At 57.2% G+C, this 15,767-nt stretch overlaps 3 protein-coding genes across 5 annotated transcripts in view; 2 read left to right on the top strand and 1 right to left on the bottom strand.

The window, feature by feature from the left end:
• EFEMP2 (EGF containing fibulin-like extracellular matrix protein 2) overlaps positions 1 to 3,951 on the top strand; it is a 12,452-nt gene extending 8,501 nt beyond the window's left edge. Inside the window, exons 6-11 of the mRNA XM_005864254.2 lie at positions 148 to 264; positions 431 to 550; positions 1,714 to 1,833; positions 1,919 to 2,045; positions 2,255 to 2,450; positions 3,272 to 3,951. Coding sequence (XP_005864316.1) covers positions 148 to 264; positions 431 to 550; positions 1,714 to 1,833; positions 1,919 to 2,045; positions 2,255 to 2,450; positions 3,272 to 3,433 — 842 coding nt within the window. The 3' untranslated portion in view covers positions 3,434 to 3,951. The remainder of the gene's footprint in view (positions 1 to 147; positions 265 to 430; positions 551 to 1,713; positions 1,834 to 1,918; positions 2,046 to 2,254; positions 2,451 to 3,271) is intronic.
• Positions 3,952 to 3,988: 37 nt separating this feature from the next.
• Positions 3,989 to 10,030, bottom strand: MUS81 (MUS81 structure-specific endonuclease subunit). Of its 3 annotated transcripts, none has more exons than XM_005864256.2 (16): positions 9,950 to 10,030; positions 9,625 to 9,817; positions 9,402 to 9,531; positions 9,075 to 9,157; positions 8,226 to 8,324; positions 8,042 to 8,110; positions 7,796 to 7,881; positions 7,079 to 7,219; positions 6,787 to 6,882; positions 6,578 to 6,699; positions 6,387 to 6,484; positions 5,699 to 5,815; positions 5,200 to 5,604; positions 5,019 to 5,122; positions 4,440 to 4,523; positions 3,989 to 4,347 (listed from the first exon to the last, which is right to left on the bottom strand). In XM_005864256.2, the coding sequence occupies exons 2-16, from the start codon at positions 9,757 to 9,759 to the stop codon at positions 4,281 to 4,283; spliced, it is 1,836 nt and encodes a 611-aa protein (XP_005864318.1). In that variant the 5' UTR covers positions 9,760 to 9,817; positions 9,950 to 10,030; the 3' UTR covers positions 3,989 to 4,280. The 3 variants fall into 3 exon arrangements, with proteins under 3 accessions (XP_005864318.1, XP_005864319.1, XP_005864317.1); XM_005864257.2 differs by having other exon boundaries at positions 5,200 to 5,328; positions 5,509 to 5,604; positions 9,625 to 10,012; XM_005864255.2 differs by having other exon boundaries at positions 9,625 to 10,015.
• A 2,065-nt stretch (positions 10,031 to 12,095) lies between these two features.
• Positions 12,096 to 15,530, top strand: CFL1 (cofilin 1 (non-muscle)). The gene is made up of 4 exons (XM_005864252.2): positions 12,096 to 12,212; positions 14,047 to 14,357; positions 14,615 to 14,691; positions 14,866 to 15,530. The coding sequence occupies exons 2-4, from the start codon at positions 14,047 to 14,049 to the stop codon at positions 14,976 to 14,978; spliced, it is 501 nt and encodes a 166-aa protein (XP_005864314.1). The 5' UTR covers positions 12,096 to 12,212; the 3' UTR covers positions 14,979 to 15,530.
• Positions 15,531 to 15,767: the final 237 nt, after the last annotated feature.

Below are 15,767 nucleotides of genomic sequence, written 5' to 3'. Positions count from 1 at the left end.
TGCCACCTCTGTCACCAGACACAGCACATGATGGGTGTATGTGTGAGTCCTGCCTGATCTGGCCCAGACAAGACTGTGGGTGGTGAGGCTTTAACTCCCAGCCAGCTTGAGTCCCACCTGACTTCTGCCCTCTGCCCTTCATCCCAGATATAGACGAGTGCCGCTACCGCTACTGCCAGCACCGCTGCGTGAACTTGCCTGGCTCCTTCCGCTGCCAGTGCGAGCCAGGCTTCCAGCTGGGGCCCAACAACCGCTCCTGTGTGGGTGAGGCTGGGCCGGGCTGGGCCAGGCTTTGGGTCCTGGCAGGGTGATGTGGGGTGGGGAGCTAGCTCCCTTCCTGACCAGACCAGGTGAACAGGTGAAATGGGGCCTCCTGGGGCTCTGGGCTGCTCCTTGGCTTTCACTCCTTCCATTTTTCTGGCACCCCTAGATGTGAATGAATGTGACATGGGGGCTCCATGCGAGCAGCGCTGTTTCAACTCCTATGGGACCTTTCTGTGTCGCTGCCATCAGGGCTACGAGCTGCACCGGGATGGCTTCTCCTGCAGTGGTGAGAGCTCCACCCCCCAGTGTTCCTCCATCCGCCCCTGCGTCATGCTGAGCCTCCTGCACACGGTCCTCCACTTGAGGCCTCCATGTCCCGTTCATGCTAAATACTCCGCCCCCAGCTGGTTGCATTGCAGGGCTCCTGCAGACCTGCCCACCACCACTCCCAGCCTGGTAGGGACGGCACAGAGGGGAGCAGTCAGGTCAGGGGGCAGGCTGAGCAAGGGTGTAAGTGGCCTCCTCCCTTGTCGTCAGGCTGACTTGCATTGGAATCCAGCATTATGACAAGTCACTCTTCTCTCTAAACCCATTTATTCATCTGTAAAATGGGTTGTCTTGAGAAATAAGTGGAAAAATGACAGGCTTCATCAAGTCCCAAGCAGCAACACTTTAAAGTGAATGCCATTTATCCAGAACTTTCCCTGTGCGAGGCACTTTCCTTATATACTTGACTTTATTTAGTCCTGCCAGCAATCCTATAAGGTAAATATAATTTTTTTTCCTTTCTCTGCAAAATGAAGACATTATCTCCTTCAAGGTTTGTTGAGAGGCTTACAAGAAAAGCGTAAGCATCAAGTCCTTCAACAAAAAGGGGTTAAGTGACTTGCCCAAGATCATACAATTAGGAGATGGGGCCAGGTCTCCACCCCGACTTCTCATTCCATGTCAACTGGCCACATACCCTGTTTATATGATGCTTTGCTGCCCAGTAAGGCCCCGTTGGTCCCTGGCTCAGGGCTAGGCAGCATCAGGGAAACACGAGTAGAAAACCTGGCTCCTGCCTGTGCAGATCACAGTGGCAGGAGGTGGCTGTGGGCTGGTTGTGGGTTGCAGGAATTGGGAACCAGAGTCGACTGGGCCCTCAAGGCTCAGCTAGTCTAACTCACTCCTTTTATTGACAGGGAAATTGAGGTTTCCAAAACTCAGTAGGAATAAAACCAAGCCTCTAGTGCTTTCATTTAGTTTCCTCTTACAGTCCGTGAGCTGGGCGGTCTGGGCAGACCCTTCTTTGAATTCTCTGTACCCCTGCTGTGCTTGCATGGCTGTCTCATCCCCGTCTTCCCACACTGGCCCTAACGTGGGGCTGCGCTCTCTCTGTAAACGTTTATGGGGCTGAATTGAGAGGATTGCCCTTGATCCAGAGCCCTCCTCCCTCTCCTCCCGCAGATATTGATGAGTGCAGCTACTCTAGTTACCTCTGCCAGTACCGCTGCGTCAACGAGCCGGGCCGCTTCTCCTGCCACTGCCCACAGGGCTACCAGCTGCTGGCCACGCGCCTCTGCCAAGGTACAGGTTGCCCTGGTGGTGGGCAGGGTGCTGTCAGGGGTTAGTGGCCTGATGTCCAGGTTCCAGCCCCTCTCCCCTGGCACAGACATTGACGAGTGTGAGTCCGGTGCACACCAGTGCTCTGAGGCCCAAACCTGTGTCAACTTCTATGGGGGCTACCGCTGTGTGGACACCAACCGCTGCGTGGAGCCCTATGTGCAGGTGTCCGACAAGTGAGTCAACTGGAGGCCACCCCCTCCACACACAGTGCAACTCCCATTGGGCTCTGCAGCTGGCTGGCCGCTATTGGGGCTGGCAAGTGCCCCGGGGGTTGATGGGAGTTGCAGTCCTTCATGACAACCATGCGCACTAATTTTGGGGGTGGGCCAAATTTGGGGAATGGACTAGGACCTCATTCGTATCCCCTTCCCGTGGACCCTAGTCGCTGCCTCTGCCCAGCCTCCAACCCCCTGTGCCGGGAGCAGCCCTCCTCCATCGTGCACCGCTACATGAGCATCACCTCGGAGCGGAGCGTGCCCGCCGACGTGTTCCAGATCCAAGCGACCTCCGTCTACCCCGGCGCCTACAATGCCTTTCAGATCCGTGCTGGAAACTCGCAGGGGGACTTCTACATTAGGGTAAGGCTTTCCCCTACCTCTGCCCCTACCCCTCAAATGACATGCATAATCCAAAATTGAATTCCAGGAAACCTTAAATGGGAGATTCGGGTTATGCCACCATGCCCCACCCCCGGGAGGCGGAATTTCTGTAGAAAGGTAGGGGTGTTGTAAATTCCCTTGGAACAAACTAGATTGTTAAATGTACTTCTAAGGACACACTGGGGTTTGAGTTTCGTATCTGGCCCCAGTTTCTTCACCCTTAGAACAAGTGACTGACATGAGAGGACTTCCGAGGTTACAGGCAGAGTCCATGAAGGACAAGCCGGGGGAGCTGGGCCGGAGAGATGGGGTTGGGGCAGTGGCCTGGGGTCAGAGGGTCAGCCCTGCCGGTGGAGCTGTTAGGAGGGAGGGATCCAGGGGTGAGTAGTGAGAGGGTGCACAGGTTTGTCTGGTATCCGTCCTTGTTTTCTTTCTGAAATTGAAAGCTTTGAAGGAGAGACGCTTGCTCCAGGTCACCAAAGGCCTCGCCACTCCCCGAAGTCACAGCTGGCCCTGAGTTACAGTTGACCCTGGTTAGACAGAAGAACTAGCTGGAAAGGGCGGGAAGAACACCAGTGAAAGATTTCTGAGGCAGGAGCCTGGGTGCAGGGGATGAGATGTCAAGGGTGTCATGGAGCCTGGTGACAGCCTGGGACCACAGCCTGGCCAGGGCTCTCTCCCCACTTCACAGACAACTGGTTGTGGGTGCAAGACACGGGGCAGGGAGGTGATGCTGGCGGAGGGGCCTGGCACGAAGGTTGATGCAATCTACATGTCCCCCCACCCACTGTGCCCTGCAGCAAATCAACAATGTCAGCGCCATGCTGGTCCTCGCCCGGCCCGTGACGGGCCCCCGGGAGTATGTGCTGGACCTCGAGATGGTCACCATGAACTCCCTCATGAGCTACCGGGCCAGCTCTGTACTGAGACTCACCGTCTTCGTGGGGGCCTACACCTTCTGAGGAGTGGGGCGAGCCCTCAGGGGGGAGGTCCCTGTAGCCAAGAAGCCGGGGCTCAGGGATGACCGTGTTCTGCTAAAAGGGAAGATGCTGTGTGAAGGGTAGAGAGAGAGGCAATAAAGGGAGAAAGAGGAGTCCTGGTGGCTGAGAGGGCGGGTAACACTGTAGTGAACCCCAGACTGGGGAAGGGCCAGGCTTGTGGGAGGCGGGGGTTGGCTCAGGCTGAGGGGACCGCTTTGGCAGAAGTTGGGAGCTGTGTCCCCAGGGCTGGGATTGGTCTGTGTACCACGGGCATCAGAATCACCCTGAGAAGGGAGGAAGTAACGAGGCTGCAGACTCTAGGCCCCAGCAGAAATGTGGGCTTGGCTGGTTTGCAGGGAGCCTGAGAAACCCTGTTCTCGACAGTGCCAGGAGGCCCTGGTTTCAGTCCTACCTTGGCTTCAAACTAACAATTGGACAAACCCTAGTAGCTCCCTGGGACTCAGTTTTCCAATCCATAAAATGAGGCGATTTGACTGTTAGTGCTTTTTAAACTTTTCTTTTCCAAGCTACAGAACCTTTTATCGAAGGAAATTTTATTTGATCAGGGATCGTCTGATGACATAAATTAGATTCAAAGTTGCAGCAGCTCACCGACTCCATCTCCCTGCGAGGCTCAGTGCTCCCCCAGGAAACTCCAGGCCCTGAGGAGCTCAGTTAAAACCACCTGGATATTTCACAAGGCCCTGGGGCCTGCCATCTCCGTAGCACATAAAGCTGCAAACACTTGATTTTCATTGAAGCCCTAAGATGCTGGTTAAAGGCTGGCTAGCCTAGATGATGGGTGCTGGGGTCCGTCTCCTGGCCCAGCTCAGGTCAAGGGGCTGTAGCTGCAGTAGAGCTGGGACAAGGTCCTGCTCAGAGCGGGTCCCAGATTCCTGCACGAAGAGAGAGGCTAACAAGGGTCAGGTCCTGGACCGCAGCACCTTCGGCCCCAGTCATTCCCTCCAGGTTCTGCCCCTTGCCTCACCTTTGCAGTTGCCCACACTTGATGGTGCTCAGCAGCATCTCCTGTTCCTTGGGGGTGGCACAGGCATCATAGGCGGCCAGTAGGCTGGAGATGGGGTGGAGCATTTGACAATGGCTGACGGCTGGCCCATCTGAGCAGCTTGGGCCAAAGTCATGGGAGACAGGTAGGAAGGGGTCTGCACTGGCTCAAGGAGTCAGAACCACTTCGTACTTCCTGAACCTGGCATTCAAAGCTCTGCTCCATCCCCCTCACCCTCCCTTCCTGTTCTCCAAGTTCTTGGCCCAGTTTTCGTGGCCCAGCCCCTGCCCTGCGCCCCCGCCAGCCCAAGGTGCCTTCTCTGCTACACCAGGTGGAATGAAACCTCCCTCTTGTGGGCTCCCCCAACACCTGAGATACTGTCTGGTCCTGCCTGGCACTGTCTTCCTTACTACCCAACCTCCCCAGGGTTCGGCTGAATCTGTCCATCTCGGGGCCTGTACAGCCCTCACAGAACCAAACCCTCCACAAAGCATTGGCTGAGCTGAAATCCATGCTGGGGGGCAGGGGCAGTGCACCCCAAGGGGCTCTGTGGAGGCCTACCTGGCAGGGGTGCTGTACCGATCCACCAGGGCTGCTGCCTTCTCCCCACTCACTCCTCGAACCTGCATCAGCTGCCGGGCGAAAACCTCCCTCACAGACTGGGCCTGGGGTCAGGGGAGGACTGTATTAGGGGTCATCTGGGGCTGGACCACATTGAGGAGGATCTGGGCAGAGGCAGTACCTTGTTTTTGATGGCTCCTGCGTTGAAGTCATTGAAGGTGAGGAGTGAGCAGAGAGGATTTGGGGAGGGCCCAGATCCTGATTCGGGGTCCCCTGAGGTTCCCCAGGGGCGACTGCGTAGGGTGTGGCCCTGAGGGGAGAGGGGACTGAGGCCAGGCCAGAGCTCTAGGGAAAACCCCCCAGCCAGTCCTTGCCGGATCCTAGGCCCCAGTGGGCCAACCGGAGAAACAGGGATCTCACTCACCTTGCTGTCCTGGAGGGAGCACAGGGCCCAGGAAAGGGACCAGTGCAGACACATGCACCTGCTCACCTGATAGAGTCTCTCCAGGCCCCGTGTCAAGAGGGCCAGGTAGGCAGCTGACTCCTTAATGTCTGCTGTGCGCTTCACGAAGAAGCCATCGATGACCTGGGGAAGAGGACCCAGCAGAGGGAGGGGGCTCCTGGCCCGAGCCACAGACCACAGGGTCCCTTGCTAGTCTGGCCCTGCCCTCTGAGCTCACCTGAGTGTTGGTGACGGCCTGCAGCAGCGTGCTCTCAGGAAGGCTGAGGTTGTGCACTGAGCCATGCTCCTCCACGAGGTATACTCGGCGCCCCAGGCCGCAGCGCTTTAGCCTGAACTGGGGAAGCAGTGGTGGGGGGGGGGGGTAGGAAGGGAATGTAAGGCCTGGATGCCCCTATGCTGGGCCACCCATCATGTCACTCAACATCCCCATGGAACCCTGATCCCACCCGTTCATCTTGTCCTCCCTAGTCTTACTACTTGTCTCGGAGTGACCTCCACACCTTTGTTCATGCTGTTACTCTTGCATGGAAAGCCTGTCCACCACCTTTAATGATGCCCATTCTTCAAGCCTCCCTCAGCCCATACGTGGTCTCTCTAATTATGGGATCAGCCCAGGAGCCAGTACCGAGAAACAGCAGTTCCACTTCTGGAACTTAGGGCCTTGTTATGCCAGACTGAAGGGCCTGGACACTCCAGGGGTCTTTAATATGTTCCTCAACCCAGCCAGACACCTGTGCACCTGCTGTGCCCCTGGAGGGGCCCGAGGGGCAGCTCTAATGGGCTATGGCTGGAGTTGTGGGAACTCTTCCTTGAGGCTACCCAGGAGTTGCCCCTGGATTCCTCGTGGCTGAGGAAACCCCAGAGCAGGCAGGAAGTAGTGGGTTCTGTGAGGCTGGTAAAGGAACCTTCTGTTCCCGGAAGCGGCCATCGATGATGCTGCTACACAGGTCATCCAGCCGCTTGCGCTCCACGATGTGGTCCAGGACTAGTTCCCCAGGTCTTGCTGCCGAGAGGCCAAGAAGAGTCCCATTGGCTCATGTCCCCCCACCCACCAGGCCCTGCCTCTGACAACCCCCTTACTGTCCACACCCCTTACATGGGTCTCTGGGCCTGGTCTCCTGTGCCACCCACACGAAGTCCCCAACATGCAGTTTGCGCACCATGTGGGTCACGTGCAGACGCTGCAGCTGGCGGAGCAGCTCGGGCCTGTGTCCGGCCCTGGAATAGCAAGGTGGGAGGCTTAGGTCAGGGCAGGCCAGTGACAGCCCCCGGCACCCCCTCCCTCACTTCCCCCACCTCACTCACCCCTTGGCCTCGCCAACGTCCACACACAATAGCACCCTGTACTCTCCAGGCCTCAGCTCCAGCGGTGGCTGCTGGACACTGCCTTCACTGGCGCCACTACAGGGAGGAGGGGGTTGTTGTGTGAGGCCAGAACCTCAGTGCCAAGGCAGTTTCCCTCCAAACCCAGTGGAAGTGGTGCAGCCACAGCTCAGCTGTAGGCGATGGGGACAGGGGTGGGGTGTTGGCCTCATTTCTGGGTCTCCTCCTGCTTCCCTTTTCTTCCCATCCCCCCTCTCCCTGCCCCCTTCCTCACAGCTCAGCTGAGGCCGATCCTGGCACTTCTGGCTCCTCCCCAGAGGGCTCCTCTGGCCCAGTGCGCACATTCAGTGAGCTCAGGCCCTCCGACTCTGCCAGCTTCTGGGCCAGCTCCAGACCCTGCGGGGTCAGTGAGTACCTGGTAGGTGGAGGAGACAAACACAGATCTCCCTTCTTCACTCATACCTGGCAGGCTCTCCCGCCTGCGGCCGGCTAGCTGGTCTCACCACGCCCTGGGCAACCTGCACAAATAAGTCCAGTGGCTTCCACCCCCAACACCCCAGGCTGTGTTCTTGCCCCTCAGATCAGCTTCCTCTGGACCTGCCCAGGGCCATTTCTCAAGTCAAGTCTGCAATACGCACGTCTCAGACAGACTTTCCTTCCTCCCAACTTTGTTTATATTGTTCCCTCCTCCCTGGAATGCCTTCCCTGCATCTCTACCCTCTGAATTCTAAGGCCCGTCAAATGCTATGTTCTCAGCAAAGCCTTTCTGCTTGTCCAGTAACCTGTGGCACCTCACCCTCCCTGCTTGGTCTCTCAGACCCTCCTTATCCCCCCACCCCCACCCCGCAGTGGGGCTTCTGGAGGTAAGGCCTCCCCCAACTTCAATATTATGAGACCTAGGAATTGCTAGGTGACTGCAGGCCCCACTCAGAACATCATGCACGATCCCCCTCCCACCACTCGGTCCTGCACCGCCTGTAGTTGACCCCACCTGGCTGGTTGCTGTGTCCTGTAGACCAGGTTCCTATGGAGAAGGGAGCGGAGGGCTGGCCAGGGTCCAGTCCTCCCAGGGGCCACCTGCCCACAGAAGAGGAGACCCTTAGAGAGCCCCTGGTGCTGCCGTGTGTCCAACTCCCTGTGCCCCATGCCACTTCTTCTCCCAGGAAGGGCAGCCCCTGGCGGGCTCAGGGTCAGATCCAGAGCCACTGGGCCCCATCCTTCCCCCCTCATTGCTCACCCCAGGAAACTCCTGGGCACACCTCTGCAGCAGCTCCTCCTTGGTTAGGCAGCTGTGGCCACTAGGATTCTGTAACCAAGGCAGAAATGTAACCAAAGGAGGTTCGGTGCCTGCACCAGCCTCCTCCAGGAGCCTCCCGCCCCACTGCCCTGGTTCCCGACTCCGGGTGCAGCCGGGCGCTCACCAGGTGTTCTCTATGGAGCAGCAGCAGTACTGCTCGTGCTCCTGAGTGCCGAGCCGGCCAGTAGCTGCTAGAGCTTCCCACTTTGGGCTGGGATGGAACCTGAAAGGTACAGAGGGGCTTTGAACACAAAAGCCAGAGAGCCATGCATTGCAGACTTAATTCCTGGCTGGGCCGAGGTCCAGGTTTTATCTCAGCATGGCCCTGGATAAGTCACACAGCTGCCTCTCGGGTTCCACATCTGTAAAATAGGCCAGATGGTGGGATGATCCCCTGCAAAGCTGGGATGAGACAGTAGAGCAGTGGTTCTCAACCTTGGCTGCACATTAGAATCACCTGGGAATCTTTTTAAAATCCTGATTTCTGGGCCTCATCCTCCGGAAATTCTGTCTCTTTGTTATGGGGTGGGGCCACAACATTAGTAACAAAGAAACAGAATTTCCGGAGGATGGGGCCCAGAAATCGGGATTTTAAAAAGATTCCCAGGTGATTCTAATGTGCAGCCAAAGTTGAGAACCACTGCAGTAGAGGGTTGTGGGGAGGTGGTGTAATCTCAGTTCTACCACCCACTGCAGGACTGAGGTGGTAACACAAGAAAACTCAGTAACAGCAACCCCCACAATTTACTGGGCGTGGCCTCCTAAATAGCTTGATCATGGAACTCTCCCAACGGACTCTATCAACATACTCATCTACAGATGAGAAAACATATCAATCAACATACTCATCTACAGATGAGAAAACTAAGTATCAGAAAGATACTCATTTGCCCAAGGCTAGGCATCACTGGTGGGCAGAGCTACACGTCTTCCTTCCATCCGAGTGCTCCCACTTCCCGTTCCCCATCCTCACTGGCATGGAAGCCTCCGGAACTTCGGCAGGTGGCCATTCCGGGGCTGGGCTCTTAGCTCCAGATGCATCTGGGGCACGATCACCTGCGGGAGCAGAAGAGAGTCAACCCCAGACCCCACGGAATCCAGAAATCCAGCAGGTGGGAGGGTTTCGGACACTGCCAGCTCGTCCGGTAGCTGAGAGCGGTGGGTTCTGAGCCAGCCAGCCACTAGGCCAACGTCAAGCAGCAACTGGCACCGGAGCGGGGAGTTAAGGTATGCCAGGTGGTTGCGAAGGCTGCACTGTGGGAGGCTCCGGGGACCACCGACCCCTGCCTCCAGCGCTCACCGCCCGAAGATCGGTGCTGCTGCAGCCGCTGGTCCAGCATCCGGCAGAGCCCGTCTCCGAAATGCCGTAGGATCTTAGCTTCTTTGCCGCTGCGCAGGGGAAGCGGGTAACGCCGGAGGGAGCGCAGCGCCTGGCGCGGGTACAGGATACCGTAGCGGGTCAGGGCAGGCCTGGTCGTCTGGCCCCGCCAGCACCTGCCCCATCAGGCCGGGCCGAGACCCACCTTTTGAAATACGAATTGTGTGCGGCGCCCCCTGCTGGCTGCCTCGTCCCGCCACTCGGTCAGCCAACGTACAAAGAGCGGGTTGGGGCAAACCGGCAGCGGGCGTTTCCGGCCCAAGCGGACCGGCGCCGCCATGAGCCCCAAGGCTGGTCCTTTGGCACCTCAAGCCGGTAGGACTGGGACGCCACCAGTTCTAGACAAAGGATTCGAACACCTGGCTCAAATGGGCGAGGGCGGGACCTCTCCCAACACGCTGTCCGACGAGGGTCACTAACTAGAGAATAGCCTCCCGCTGCCCTCCCGTCCCTGCACTGCAGAGACTTACAGTGCTCGCCCTAAGGTCTTCCAGCCACCACCCCCCCACCCCCCGGCCCTTCAGTCTTTTGGACGCGCCCCACCCCGGCCCCCGGAGCCTAAACCCGTCCCTTCTCCCTCTACAGATTCTAGAGCGGTCTTTGTGCAGGCGATGGAGAGAACAGCGCCCCCTTGCGGCCCGGAGGGCTGGCTGGGGCGGCGCTTAACCAAGTAACCTGAGGCTGTCAGTTTCAGCCTCACCGTAGCGGAGGAGGCCGGAGAAAAAACTGGGCTTGGGAAGGGCAGGACCGGTGGGGGGTGGGGGACAAACAGGTGCAGGTATGTTTTCAATAGAGATGTCTAGGAAGGTGTACAGGGCATAAGGACACAAAAGTAACGCAGTAGGAGCTGAAGGACCCTCTGAGGAAATGGTGATCCCGAGCTGGGGTAGAGGAAACGACACAGGGCAATGGGGCAGGGGTGCGAAGTCGAGGACGTGCAGGGAAGGCCAAAGTACTGTGGGAGGGGGACAGAGGGCAAGTAGAAGGGGAACAAGTAAGAGGTGCTGGGCATCCTGGCAGGTGAGGGGGTGGTGGCCGGGATCAGCAGGTCGTTAGATTTGGAGGAGCAGGTAAGAAGCAAGACATGGGTGGAAGGAAACACTTTGACGTTATGCGAGTCATTGGACCCTCGGTGAGGTTTCAGATGAAATCTATGGAAAGAGGTCCCATGTTGAGAGACAATACGTTCTTGTTTTAAATGTTTAGCAAATTCACGAGGAGTTGGAGCACCAGGGTCTCGGCCAGGGAGTGGGAGCAGCTCCCAGCAGCAGTACCGGAAGTCACGAGGTGCTGGCCCGGGTCAGCCGCCCCTTCAGACTCCGCCCAGCCGCGACCCTACTCCTCCAGCGGACTCAGAATTCCCGCCTCCCTCCCGACGCTGCCTTATATGGAGCCTCCAGCCAGCTTTAGGGTTGGTCCCGCCCCCTCTAGTCTCTTGTCCTAATAAGGACATCTAGGGCATCCCGCGGCTAGGGGCGGGCGGGAGCGTCTCCAGGGTAACTGCGGTATCGCCCTTCCCCTCCCCGTTGCTCTTGGAAACTCCAAGGCTTAAAAAAGGTGGAGCCAGCTTCTTCAGGCTGGGTCGCTAGCAAGAGTCGGGGGTCGAGCAGTGGCCTTCACCTGTGGCTCCGCGTAGCTCGGTTGGTGGGCGGTGCGGCGCAAAGTCCCTGACTACAACCCCCAGCATGCTCTGCGAGGTACCCCACTCCGGGCACTGATCCCCAGATAATGAAAACCCGGCTTCCACTTGTGACTTCAGTAGTCCTAGTTCCCCTGTTTGCGACCCTGTTTTCTCTGCCTGCACACTGAGGCCAGGGTCATTGTTCGAGGCCAACAAAATCTTCCGGAGCCTCCGCCCCAGTTTTTTTTTTTGTGTGAAGCTTATGTTCCTGCAGAGCTTGTCTCAATTTTTGTAGGTTTAATCATATTCCTGGTTATCAACTCGAGAACAAGATTTAATACCTATTCCCTCTGTTGACTGTCTAGCAAAAGGCACATAATCCTTGAATTGAATGCACAAACCCCTGCCCTTCTCCTTTTATTGCCTCGTGAATTTGCCAAACACTTAAAACAAAAACAAAGCTATTTATAAAATTTTCCTTGTAGTCTTTCCCTTATTTTTCCCTCTTATTTTGCTTAAGTTGCATATGGTGTCTTCTCAGGAGACAAGACTGTCCTTGCACATGGAGAGTGTCCAATGAATGTTTATTAGATTGAAGACACCTTATACTTGACGATACTCCTTGATCAAGGACTGGATTCCAAGCCAATGAATAGTTGCTTCAATTCAGAAAAGAAAATGGTAACTCACTGAAAATTTTCAAACCAAGGAACCCTAAAAGTACCAACATAGTTCTTAAGAAAAACCGTTTCGCAAAATTCGGTAAGTCTGGGCTCATTTTCGGGACTATTAAGGAGCGCCGACACCTTTCTCGGTTCATAATGTTTCCTGGGAAACTCAACCAATAGGCGCGCGCTCCGTGCCATAGCCCCGCCTCTCTCGGACTACATTTCCCAGTATGCAATGTGGCCGGCGGACGATGCAGCATCCTCGGACTTCATTACCCGTCGGCCAGCAGTGGGAGCGCCGGAAGCCAGCCCCGCCCCTCATTGTGCGGTTCATACTAAACGGAAGGGGCCGGGAGAGGCCGCGTTCAGTCGGATCCCGGCAGCAGCTGCAGCGGCGCTCGTCTTTCCAGGCTCTTCTTGCTATCTCCTTTAGCTTCCGGAAACATGGTGAGCGCTAAGCTACGGTGCCTGAGGGGAGGCGGCTGCGAATCGGTCGGCTGCGCGCGCGGGAGGTAACGGGGCGGGGGGCGACATCGGCACCCCCTCCCCCAACTCCCCAAGCGGGATGAGGGTCTCGCTGTGGGGCGGTCGGCGTTGGGATGCGCGTGCGCGTCCGTGGGCGCAGGGGAGGGCCGGCTTCAACGTCGCTCGCGCCCCCTGGGCTCCCTTCCCCTCCCCCACCCCGCTGGTGCGCCCGCGCGGACACCGGCCGTGGGGGAGGGGTCCGGGGTGCGCGCGTGCCCGCCCCTCATGGAGCAGCTTGTGTTGCGCGCCGCGGCGGGGCCGAAGTGAGTCGGTTCACGGGAACGCGCGCTCGACGGGAGCACGCGGTATCCAAACTCGACCCGGGGGCGGCAAGGGAAAAGCGCGCGAGCGGTCTTGGCGCGCGCGCGCCCCACCCAAGGGCTGTTCCTGTCTCCGCGTCACCCTCCCGTGGCAGGCGGGTCTGCCCGAGAGCAGGTGGTAGGGATGCCCGCGCCCCGGAGGGACTGGGGCGGCGGGGTCCGGGCGCGGGCGCCTGGGATTAGGGGATTGCTGGCCCGCGCTTCACTGAGCGTACACCACGGAGGCCACGGGCCTGCTTCAGAGCGAGCGAGCGCATAAAGCGAGCTGGGCTCTCCGCCGTATACACCCTGCAAAGGCTGGAACGGCGCTGTCGGTTGGCGCGTGCGCACACGCTCAGGTCTGGCCGCTCGGCCCAGAACCCTGGACGAGCGGGGCCCTCGGCTTTCCCGGATGGGCCCTGAGGGTGGAGCCTAGTTTAGGGAAGTGACCCAGGCGGGCACCGCCCGGAAACCTCCCCGCCCCGTGTTCGGCCCCAAGGCTGCGAGAACCGAAGGTCTTGTAACTTGCCAAGGTGGCTGATACGCCGGCCGGCAAAGGCGAGTCTTTGGGTTGAGACCCTATAAGTGCTGCCGCCTTTGGGTAGGGTTTCTCTCGGAGGAGGCCGAGCCGAGCTGATGTCTTTCCTCCGCCTACTCCGGAAGCGGCTGAGTCACGTGGTCCACTTCCTCTGCAGTTCCGGGAGGGGGGCGAGGCCGATTTCGCCGTGGACAGCCCGTTCCGGGTGTCCCCCAACACGACCCATCATGGAAGTTTGGAGGGCTTTGAAGTACCGTGGGCCCTTAGCTTGGCCTGTTTACTTTTATCGACGACCTTTGGGCCTGTATTTTTTTCCAGAGGACAGGGAATTGTCGGGTAGGGCCGTAATTAGGGGTTGTAATTTTTGCTTTGGTTGAGGAAAACCCCAGCAGAGAAGAGGATAATTTGCGTAATAACTGTATTGAGCAGTTCTGATGAACTTTTCAGAACTGTTGAGCACATTTGGTGTCCCATCTAGCATTGTGGGGTGTCTGTGTCCCCTCCATCTGTCTGAATCAGCACTTTCATCCAAAAGCTGAGATTGAGACTGTGAGTAGGAACGAGTCAGTAGCCTGTGGAGTCTTGATTCTGGGCTAATGTCTCAGCCTGGGCTCTGCTTCCCGCAGGTCTTTAATGGTTAGCCTGTAAGATGTTAGGGGGGAGGAGTGGTGCTGAATTAGGTGATCAGAAGTCTCCTCCATGGCTGCTGTTCTGGCGTTGTGTCCCATCTGGTTCTTTGGTAGTGGCTTGGGTGGGAAAATAGGGTCACTTGTTTTGGGAAGGGGGTTAATGACTTCTTGGGGCTGAGGACTATCCTATTTTGGCATCCAGACGGAACTAAGAAAGCAAAGGAGGGATTTCAGGGGGAGTCCCAGAAATATTCCTTACGAGATGTGTGTGGCTTGCTTCCGGAAACATGGCCCCTGGTGTGGCTGTCTCTGATGGAGTCATCAAAGTGTTCAATGACATGAAGGTACGTAAGTCCTCAACACCAGAGGAGGTGAAGAAGCGCAAGAAGGCGGTGCTCTTCTGCCTGAGTGAAGACAAGAAGAACATCATTCTGGAAGAGGGCAAGGAGATCCTGGTAGGTGATGTGGGCCAGACAGTAGACGACCCCTACGCCACTTTCGTCAAGATGCTGCCGGACAAAGACTGCCGTTATGCCCTGTATGACGCAACCTATGAGACCAAGGAGAGCAAGAAGGAGGACCTGGTGTTTATCTTCTGGTGAGCTCCTCAGTGCAGGCACTTCTCTGTGTCACCTGTCCTAGCTCTGCCCTACCCTTTCTCAGGATGGGAAATCTGTGGCTCCTGATTAACCACAGGTGTGTGTTTTGGGGGAGGGAGAACACTTGTTGATGAGGAACTTGATAAAAACTCGAACGCTCGGGGCTAGCCAAGTGTTTTCTGGAAGTCCTCTATAGCTTGAGGACACTTCCTAGACTCGGAGGGGGCTTTGCTGCAAGTTTTCTATTTCCCTCCAGGGCTCCTGAGTCTGCGCCTCTTAAGAGCAAAATGATCTATGCCAGCTCCAAGGATGCCATCAAGAAGAAGCTTACGGGTAAGGGCCACATGTGCTTCTGCTCGTCTTGGATGCAGGGTGGGGTGCCTGGCATGGCAGAGGTGGTTCTGGCCCCTCTTTCCTGCCTGTTTGGAAGGTAACCTTGTCCCTTCCCCTTCCATCTGTTCTGATTGGCTCCTTCCTGGCCATAACATTCCCCCTTCTTCCCCACAGGGATCAAGCATGAATTACAAGCAAACTGCTACGAGGAGGTCAAGGACCGCTGCACTCTGGCAGAGAAGCTGGGGGGCAGTGCTGTCATCTCCCTGGAGGGCAAGCCTTTGTGAACCCCCTCCAGCCCCCTGCCTGGAGCATCTGGCAGCCCCAGACCTGCCTGTGGGGGGTTGCAGGCTGCCCCCCTTCTGCCAGACCGGAGGGGCTGGAGGGATCCCAGCAGGGGGAGGGCAATCCCTTCACCCAGTTGCCAAACAGCCCCCCACCCCCTGGACCTTCCTTCTCCCTCCACCCCTGACGGTTCTGGCCTTCCCAAACAGCTTTTGATCTTCTGATTCCTCTTGGGTTGAAGCAGACCAAGTCCTCCCTACCCCAGGCACCCCAGTTTTGGAGAGGGCCCTGTATTTTTTTAACGACACCCCTACTTGCAACCTGTTCCCCCCCTTTCCCATGCTGCCAACTTCTAACCGCAATAGTGACTCTGTGCTTGTCTGTTTAGTTCTGTGTATAAATGGAATGTTGTGAAGATAACCCCTCCCCGTGCTGCCTGGTTCCCCTCCCCTTTTCCACCTGGTCTCGGGCACTCATGGAAGCAGGACCAGTAAGGGACCCTTAATTAAAAAAAAAGGAAGAAAAACAACAATAAAAAGCCTCACTTAATTAAAGGTTGTTTGTTTCAGGATTGGGGTCCAGGGGATCTTGGGGCCATAGGCTAGGAGAATGAGCAAAATCTTTTCTATACCTCTGCCCTGGCAAGTTTGGCTCAGTGGATAGAACATCAGCCCTTGGACTGAAGGGTTCAGGGTTTGATTCTGGACAAGGGCACGTACCTTGGTTGCAGGCTTGGTCCCTGGCCCTGGTTGGGGTGCATGCGGGAGGCAACCAATCTATGTGTCTCTTGT

The sequence above is a fragment of the Myotis brandtii genome, unplaced genomic scaffold (assembly GCF_000412655.1).
Source record: "Myotis brandtii unplaced genomic scaffold, ASM41265v1 scaffold187, whole genome shotgun sequence".
NCBI lineage: Eukaryota > Metazoa > Chordata > Mammalia > Chiroptera > Vespertilionidae > Myotis > Myotis brandtii.
This window is presented reverse-complemented; position numbering and strand designations above follow the sequence as displayed.